The following is a 9,439-nucleotide window of genomic DNA, read 5'->3' as shown; positions in this document are numbered from 1 at the left end:
TCCCTGGTCCGTTTTCGACACCGGGATTTGAGAATTTTAGGCCTCGGAGAGAATACCCATATGGAATGCCATCTACTTCCATGGCAGGACTTCAAAATAATACTTCCATATATACTCAACCCCATAATACGGTTATTTCTCCAATTCAAAATCCTGGTTCTGGCATGAACCATGTAGGTCGAAATACCCAATCACAAGGATTATCCACCCTATTACCTACCCTTACAACGAATAACCAGGCAACCTTTAGACAACAAATGGATGCTAGTAACCATGATATGGTAGGAGTTCTTGCCATAGAAATGAATACCATCTTTTCTCCCCTAATACATAATGTAAATAGGACTAACAATGATAATGCCCAAACATACCAACAACTGTCAGCGCAGATGGGACGCATAGCAGATTTTCTAGGCGCCCCTCAGTCCTCTGTTCGATGCAGACCAAACCAAGTTATAATCCAGGAAGAAGAACCATCTATAAATCAGGTTCGACCACCTAGACAAGCGCCTGACGAAAGGATCATGGGGGAAAGATTAGAACAACAGCCAGTTCGACAGGAAGTCCCTGACGAACAACCTAGGAGAGTAATGATGGTTAATAGAGACCAGGATGCAGACGAAGTAATTCATAGGGTTAGGCAAGAAAACATGATGGAAAATAACATAACTACTATGATAGAGAGAATCATGGCCCAGAATGGTCTGAATACAGGACTTTGACGGCCAAATTATACCTCTCCTTTATCAGAATACGCCCTACAAACTGAATTACCAAGGGGTTGTAAAATCCCTAAGTTCACCAAATTCTCAGGGGACACTAGTGAATCCACTATAGAACACATCGCCAGATACATGACTGAGGCAGGGGATTTGGCGAACAGTGAGAACCTAAGAATGAAATATTTCCCCAGTTCTTTAACGAAGAATGCCTTCATGTGGTTTACAACTTTGCCACCAAATTCCATAGATACTTGGCCTCATTTGGAGAGATTATTTCATGAACAATTCTACATGGGCCAAACTAAGATAAGTCTTAAGGAATTAGCCAGTATTAAAAGAAAATTCACTGAACCCATAGATGATTATCTGAATAGGTTCCGTCTGTTGAAATCTATATGCTTTACAGTAGTGCCTGAACATGAATTGGTCGAAATGGCCGCTGGAGGGTTAGAGTATTCCATTAGGAAAAAGTTAGATACCCAGTATCTAAGAGATATGGCCCAATTAGCAGACAGGGTTTGACAGGTCGAACGTTTAAAAGCTGAAAAGGCCAGAGCGAATAAGAATTATAAGAAAGAAAGGGTTGCTTATGTCGAATTCGAAGATGAGGAGTCTGAAATCTCTAATGACCCTTATGGTCTCGAGGAATTCGAAGTAGATTTGGCTGAATTAAAAGAAGCACCACCACCTTATGCTTGTAAATTACTTACACCTTCGAATGGCAGGAACCCTGTCGAAACTGAAAAGAATGATAGATTTCCTAAAAAGACTTACACATTTGACGTTACCAAATGTGATGAAATCTTCGATATATTAGTAAAAGATGGCCAAATGATAGTGCCTCATAATACCAAAATTCCTCTGTTGGAACAACGGAAGAAAATAGGCTTCTCTAAATATCACAATTTTTTAGGCTATAAAACCTCACAATGCTTTCTTTTCAGGGATCTCATTCAGAATGCAATTAAGGATGGCCGCCTCAAGTTCACTGACAAGGGGAGAAACCAGATGAAGGTTGATGTTGACCCCCTCAACATTGCTGACAAAAAATTATGTTTAACCTGTCGAAATCAACATGATTGACATGGTGGAAGTGGAGGCTGTGAAGGAAACAGGAACTGAAGGCTATATGCTAGTTGGAAAGCAGGCTACTGATGGCCTAAATAATGATGTTCCCTTTGGAATTTCTGTCAAAGGTGACCAGGTTGCTGATGTCGAACCAAAGGCCACTGAAGGTCTTAATGGGAAGGCAACAAAGGCTACTGAGGGCCTAAGAAAGAAATTTCAGGAAATTTCAATCGCTGATGGTGCCAATCTAGGTGTCAACATGGTGGATCTGAACCAACCCCCCCCCCCCCCCCAGAAATGGAGGAAGTGGAGAGGTGTCTGAAGATAGAGCAAGAGGGAATGCAGTTTGGCTATCCCAAAGCCAATGGGAGCCTACGTGAATACCTTTGGAGGTGTCACAAAAGAAATTCTGACATGTTGTTGTGCCCAAGATGTAACATAATGATATGTCGAAGGGTGGCTGAGGACTATGAAAGATGGCAACGAACTAAGACTGAGAGAAATTGGAGAAAGGAAATCCAACTACTGAAGGTGTATCCCAAGCCTAGAGAAAGCCTTCTTGGTTTTATTGTGCGTTTCTACAAGTACGAAACAGAATGCTTGATGTGTCCCAGATGTGGGGCAGTTTACAACAGGGAATTGGCTGAAGCGTTCGAGAGAATTCCATCTAATCAAGGTTGGGATGGACACGGAGGTAACCCGAATATGTACATGTTCGACAAGAGGGGAGTTCCTAGGAGGCAAGACAGCCCTCACCCAAGGGCGAAAAGAGTTATGTTTAAACTTCCGGCAGAAGTCCCTGAGGACAAATGGACTCAGGCGGGATCGAAGAGGGGAAAGTGGAAAAGTTTTGAGGATGGAGGAAGAACCTTTTGTGCTTATAGAAAACAGTTCCAGGCATCTAAGAGAGAGGCTATCAGACTGGAGAACTACAAAGGAAAGAATCCCATGTCAAGGTCCCAGTGGAGAAGACATCAGAGGTTGAGGAAGGCTGAAAGAGAGATGACTTCGAGGGAGATTGGAGAATCCAGCAACAACAAGGTCCCCTCAAACGTTACAAATTCGACCAAACCCCCTGTAGGAAGGAAGTTGTTTTCATCTGAAAACGAAAACACAAATCAGAAAGTTCAGGAGGAACAAATAAGGGAGGAAGAAATGCTCACTGACGACTTTGAGTCCGACGGAGTGTCATCTGTTAATATAAATTGCAATGTGGTATCAGTTCTACCATACGAATATAATCAGGAGACGGAGATTGAAGACAATGAGGAAGCGGATGCTGTGGAGATGGCGAAGCATAAACCTGTGCGTTACTATGTTCTCAACAATGGCGTTGTCGAAGAGCAGAATACTCTTTTTGAAAGGCATCACCAAGGGATGCAGAACCATCTCAAACCCCTATACATTAGAGCTAAAGTTGAACATGTGGGGGTGAACAAAGTTCTGGTGGACGGAGGAGCAGCAGTCAATCTGATGCCTCAGTTCATGTTAAAAAAGATAGGTATGTTCGATACTGATGTTAAACCTCACAATATGGTATTGTCGAACTATGAGGGTAAGATAGGGCAGACTTTGGGTGTCATACAAGTAGATCTGACTGTTGGATCAATCACAAGACCAACAATGTTCATGGTGATACCTACAAAGGCGAATTACAACTTGATGCTAGAAAGGGAATGGATCCATGGAATAAGGGTAGTTCCTTCGACCATGCATCAGAGGGTATCCATCTAGAGAGAAGATGGTGTAGTAGAAAATGTTGAAGCTGACCAAAGTTACTTCATGGCGGAAGTGAACCATGTAGATAAGAAGAACTTTGACAGGAACTTGGCTCATATAGGACCATGCCACCCACTGAGGACATCTACTCCCCAAGTAAAAATGCCTTGTATTTCTTGACTCTACATCCCAATGGCTTTCAGTGGGATAGGGAAATTATGGGGGACCTAGAAGAAGGGGAGTCATCTGAAGTACGGCCAACAGGCTGGGACGAAGACCTGGATCATGCCTGAGTCTTCTTTTTTCGAAAAGATTTCGGCCTACATGGCTGAGAACAAAAGAAAAGCGGCTCTCAAAGCCGAGATAACTAACATGGCTGACGAAGCCACATATGGTGAAATTTATAATGCAGGACCTGGGGAGTACTTTAAACCAAAACCCCCTGACGAACAGGTGCCTATGAAATTAACAGACCAGAGGTTAGATGCCATCTATGATGAAGAGCCTCTGGGATTCGAAAAAGATCCAGTAACGTCGAGTGCGAAGATGTTAGCGTCGGATCCCCTTGAAGAAATTGATCTTGGAGATGGGAGAAAAAAAGAATCACCTACATCAGCACTAAACTGGACCCCAAGTTGAAAGTAAGAGTAATTGAACTGCTAAGAGAAAACAAAGATTGCTTTGCTTAGGACTACGACGAGATGCCTGGTTTGAAGAGGGAACTGGTCGAATTGAAGTTGCCTATCAAGGATGGAAAGAAGCCCATCAAGCAGACTCCAAGGAGATTCGCCCCAGAGATCCTCTCAAAGATCAAAAAAGAGGTCGAAAGACTTCTTCGATGCAATTTCATCAGGACCAAAAGGTATGTCGAGTGGATTGCAAACATAGTTCCTGTAATTAAGAAAAATGGCTCTTTAAGAGTATGTATAGATTTTCGTGATCTAAATGCAGCAACTCCTAAAGATGAGTATCCAATGCCTATGGCAGAGATGCTGGTTGACTCAGCTGCAGGCTATGAATATCTTAGCATGCTTGATGGATATTCTGGCTATAACCAGATTTTCATTGTGGAAGAGCATGTTTCCAAAACAGCCTTTCGATGTCCAGGGGCAATAGGCACTTATGAGTGGATAGTTATGCCCTTTGGTTTAAAAAATGTTGGGGCAACATACCAGCGAGCAATGAATTCTATATTCCATGATTATATAGAGACATTTATGCAGGTTTATATAGATGATGTTGTGATAAAATCTATACCAGACGAAAATCATCTAACCCATCTCAGCCAATCATTCGAAAGAATGAGAAAACATGGCTTAAAGATAAATCCTCTTAAATGTGCATTCTTTGTGTAGGCTGAAGATTTTCTGGGCTTTATGGTCCATAAAAAGGGGATAGAAATCAATCAGAATAAGACGAAGGCTATCATGGAGACCAAAGCACCATCAACTAAGAAAGAATTGTAATCATTATTAGGAAAAATAAACTTCCTGAGAAGATTCATCTCAAACTTAAGTGGTCGAACTCAAGCCTTCTCTCTCCTCCTACGCCTGAAACAAGGGAAGTTCGAATGGAATGATGAACATCAAAAGGCATTCGACAAGATCAAGCATTATCTAATGAATCCTCCTATCTTGTCACCACCATGTGGAAAGAAGCCTATGAGATTGTATATATCAGCTTCCGACACTACTATAGGTAGCATGTTAGCACAAGAGAATGAAGATGGCGTCGAAAGAGCCATTTATTATCTTAGTAGGGTTTTAAATGATGCAGAAACTAGACACACTTCAATAGAAAAGTTGTGTCTTTATTTGCATTTCTCTTGTACTAAACTCAAGTATTATATAAAACCTATTGATTTATACGTCTCTTCACACTTTGATGTCACTAAGTATATGTTATCGAAGCCAATAATGCATAGTCGAATTGGCAAATGGGCATTAGCCCTCACTGAATACTCTTTAGCCTTTATGCCTTTAAGAGCAATGAAGGGACAAATAGTATTAGACTTTATTGTAGACCATGCAGTGGTCGAAAGTCCTCAACTTCAAGTTGAGTTAAAACCTTGGAGATTATTCTTCGACGGTTCCACTCATAAGGATGGAAGTGGAGTTGGGATCATGATAATTTCTCCTGATGGAATTCCAACAAAACTCAAATATAGAATCGAAGGTCCCCTTTGTTCTAACAACGAAGCAGAATATGAAGCCCTTATTGCAGGACTTGAGGCTTTGTTGGAATTGGGGGCAACTAGGGTCGAAATTAAAGGAGACTCAGAATTAGTAATTAAGCAACTAACGAACGAGTACAAATGTATAAAAGAAAATTTGATTATGTACTTCGTCATTGCAAATAGGTTGCTCAATTTTTTTGAATATGTAGACATAAAACATGTTCCTAGAATAAAAAACCAAGAAGCTAATGACTTAGCACAAATAGCTTCAGGGTATAGAATTTCAAAAGAGAAGCTAGAGGAACTTGTCGAAGTAAAAGGAAAAGCAATGGCTGCCAGATTGTCTCCGACAGATTTGGAAAGCACTCAGTTAGGATATGCTAACAAAGACGAGTTCGAAGTACTGGCCATTAATACCTTAATGGATACAGATTGGAGGAATCCAATTATTAATTATCTCAAGGACCCTTCGATAGATACAAAAAGAAAAACCAAGTACAGGGTTTTATCTTATGTTTTGATGGGGAATGAATTATTACAGAAAACCCCTGAAGGGATCCTGTTGAAATGTTTAGGAGAAAACGAGGCGTACTTAGCATTATCTAGTGTACATAGTGGAGCCTGTGGAGCACACCAGGAAGGCCATAAGATGAAATGGTTGCTTTTCAGATATGGAATGTATTGGCCCACCATGTTAAAAGATTGTATAGAGTTTGCTAAGGGTTGCCAAGAATGTCAAGTACATGTAGGAATTCAACATGCTCCTGCAAGTGAGCTTCATGCAATTATCAAGCCTTGGCCTTTCAGAGGTTGGGCATTAGATCTAATTGGGGAAATTCGACCTACTTCATCCAAAGGTCAAAAGTACATCCTTGTAGGAATTGACTATTTCACTAAATGGGTCGAAGAAGTACCTTTAGTAAATGTGGATCAAGAAACTGTCATTGAATTCATTCAAAGGCAAATATTATATAGATTTGGGATCCCAGAAAATATAACAACAAATCAAGGATCAGTTTTTACTGGTCGAAAGATGCAAGAATTTGCAAAGGAAATGGGTTTCAAATTATTAACATCCACACCCTATTATGCTCAAGCCAATGGGCAAGTCGAAGCAGCCAATAAAGTAATAATTGGTTTAATTAAAAAGCATGTAGGGAAGAAGCTAAAAAATTGGCACAAAACTTTAGATCAAGCACTTTGGGCTTGTCGAACCTCCCCTAAAGAAGCTACTAACACTACACCTTTCCAACTTACATTTGGACATGATGCAGTATTACCTGTCGAAATCTACTTGCAATCAGTGAGAATCCAAAGACAAGGAGAAATTCCATCTGACCTATATTGGGAAATGATGGTGAATGAACTGGTTGATTTGGATGAAGAAAGGTTGCATGCATTAGAAGTATTAAGAAGACAGAAGGAGAGGGTAGCAAGATCATACAATAAGAAGGTCAAAGGTAAAACTTTCAGTATGAATGATTTAGTTTGGAAAGTTATATTACCTATGGATCGAAAGAATAAAATATTAGGAAAATGGTCTCCACATTGGGAAGGACCTTTTCGAATTTTAAAAGCATTTTCAAATAATGCATACGAAATAGAAGAACTAGCAGAGGATCGAAGAATCCTAAAAGTAAATGGGAAATACTTAAAAAAGTATAAACCATTTGTGCATGAAGTTAAAATCATAACAACGTAGTAAGCAAAGAACTATCATAGCCAAGATGGTGAATATATTTAAAACTTCAAATTTTGCCAAGATGGCTTTGTCTTAATCGAATTACAAACAAAAAAAAGTCGAATAGAACGAATACAAGTGAAAATCAGAAAGGGATAGTGGCCTTCATCCGGTCATACCTTATCTTCTCCAAGCCTATCTTGTACTGAACAGCAACTTGAACCCCTCTGAGGCGTGCAATATCTTCATTCATAGCAGTAGCCTTTTTGACGTGATCTACGCTCTGCTTCGCCAGATTATCAGCTTTAGTACTATCCAAGCCTTGGATAGCAGCCTGCTTCGCCTTAGCATCAGAAATCTTCTTCTGCAATTATGCAATGTGAGATTCCCAGAGTTGTATCGAAGCAGTATAGGTGTTGAATTCTGCTTTGGCTGATTTTCTGGAAGCGGCTAACTCCTCAGAGGCTTTTGAAGTTCGAAGGGCGTTATCAAACTCAGTAGCTTGAGCTTGTTCAGTTGATTGAAGTTTTGCTTTGGCATCCACCTCCCTATGGTATTCAGCACAAACTTGGTCAATGAGGTTCTGGATGTCAATAAGGGCTTCACCTATATCAGTGGGGCAAGCAGTGATGTCGATCTTGCTTATCAGCTTCTTTATACCAAAGCTTGATCCCACATCTTTCCTCAATTCTTCAAAGAGATCTATATCAAAAACAACCTGCTTCACCTGCTTAAGGAGTTCGTCATATGATGCTTCGTTTGCACTGGCACCAGAATGGGTCGAAGCTCCATAAATGCTTTTTTATGAAGAAGATTATCTTTGAGCCATCATCAACCTTACATACTTGAGGGGATCATTTTGTTTCAAAGCATTTTTCTCCTCCTCAGTAAGTGATATAGGCGAAGTCTGGATGGTGGATGATCGAACATTAGTTGGATCTGGGACTGTTTCGACAATAGCATCACCAGTTCCAGTCTGATTTCCCTCAGGATCGGCGTCTCCCTCACTCATGTCTTCATCTTGTTGAAAGTACCCCTCAATTTCATCAGAATCATGATCATCTTCGTCAGCGTAACCTGAAGGGAACGTAACTCTTGGAGGAGAGTTACTGGGAGTATCCTCAGAATCTTCTTTCTCTTCTGAATCCTTCTCTTCAGCTTGCTTCGAATCCTTTTTACCATCTTCGCCAGGAGAAGAGGTTTCTTGTTCGTTTTGGACATTATCTGCTTCGAGATGTTGTGCTCCAGTCGAAGATCCTTTGTTTTGAACAGCACCGCTGATTGTCGGAGGAGGAGACGGATTCATATCGCTCGAAGGATCACTTTGATTGGCAGTAGAAATGAGGGGAGTGGTAGGTTTTTCCTGAAACAAAGTGTTAGAATAAAAAATAAGTTTATCGAAAGATAAAAGACTCAGGATAGAAGTTCACCTGTTGAGCCTCAGGGTCGGAAGCATTACTCCCAATGTGCTCCAACACTGCGCCACCAGAGGGCTGAGATTGAGTTTCCTTTGAAGGAGGAGGGAGAATCTTGATTCCGACACCTTGTTGTTTGGCTGTTTGGTAAGGGGCAACTGTTGCCTTATTCTTTTTCTATTTCTTCTCAAGTGGAGTTAGAGGAGTTTCTTCTTCATCTTCTTCGACAAGAATTGCACTTTCAGTTGGGACTTTTCTTTTCTTTGGCGTTAAAGGAGGCTTGCCACTACCCTGAAAGAAGGAGAATTATAAACAATTAGACAAATACGAAAGAGACAGAGAAGTTATTTGATGTAATACCTTTGAACTTTTCTTTGTTTTTTCTGGAGCAACATCATTGGCATAAGGGGACCCCTGGCTCGAAGAGGTAGTTGGCTTAGAAGCAGTATTTGAACTAGCTTTCGCCACAGGCTTCTCTTTCTTCACCGCCTTCCTTTCAACAGCTAAAGAAGAATGTGAGTTATTCGAAACATGCAATGTTTAAAAGATTAGCAAAAGACGAAAAGGAGTTGTAAAACCAAGAAATCCAAACATTCCACACCTTCACATGTCGGAGAGGTAATTCTCACTGCATCCAAGTCAAAGTGAAGAAAGCCTT

General features: G+C 40.7%; 1 protein-coding gene across 1 annotated transcript; it reads left to right on the top strand.

The window, feature by feature from the left end:
• Positions 1-854: 854 nt before the first annotated feature.
• Positions 855-1,805, top strand: LOC127095425 (uncharacterized). Its single transcript, XM_051034118.1, has 2 exons — positions 855-1,168; positions 1,277-1,805. The coding sequence occupies exons 1-2, from the start codon at positions 855-857 to the stop codon at positions 1,803-1,805; spliced, it is 843 nt and encodes a 280-aa protein (XP_050890075.1).
• Positions 1,806-9,439: the final 7,634 nt, after the last annotated feature.

This window comes from Lathyrus oleraceus, chromosome 6, assembly GCF_024323335.1.
Source record: "Lathyrus oleraceus cultivar Zhongwan6 chromosome 6, CAAS_Psat_ZW6_1.0, whole genome shotgun sequence".
Taxonomy (NCBI): domain Eukaryota; kingdom Viridiplantae; phylum Streptophyta; class Magnoliopsida; order Fabales; family Fabaceae; genus Lathyrus; species Lathyrus oleraceus.
This window is presented reverse-complemented; position numbering and strand designations above follow the sequence as displayed.

Excerpts from the sequence above, each read along its gene's own strand:
- LOC127095425 (XM_051034118.1), top strand. The coding sequence starts at position 855 with ATGACTGAGGCAGGGGATTTGGCGAACAGTGAGAACCTAAGAATGAAA. Across the intron at positions 1,169-1,276 it reads GTCGAAATGGCCGCTGGAGG|AGCGAATAAGAATTATAAGA; the intron begins GTTAGAGTATTC and ends TGAAAAGGCCAG.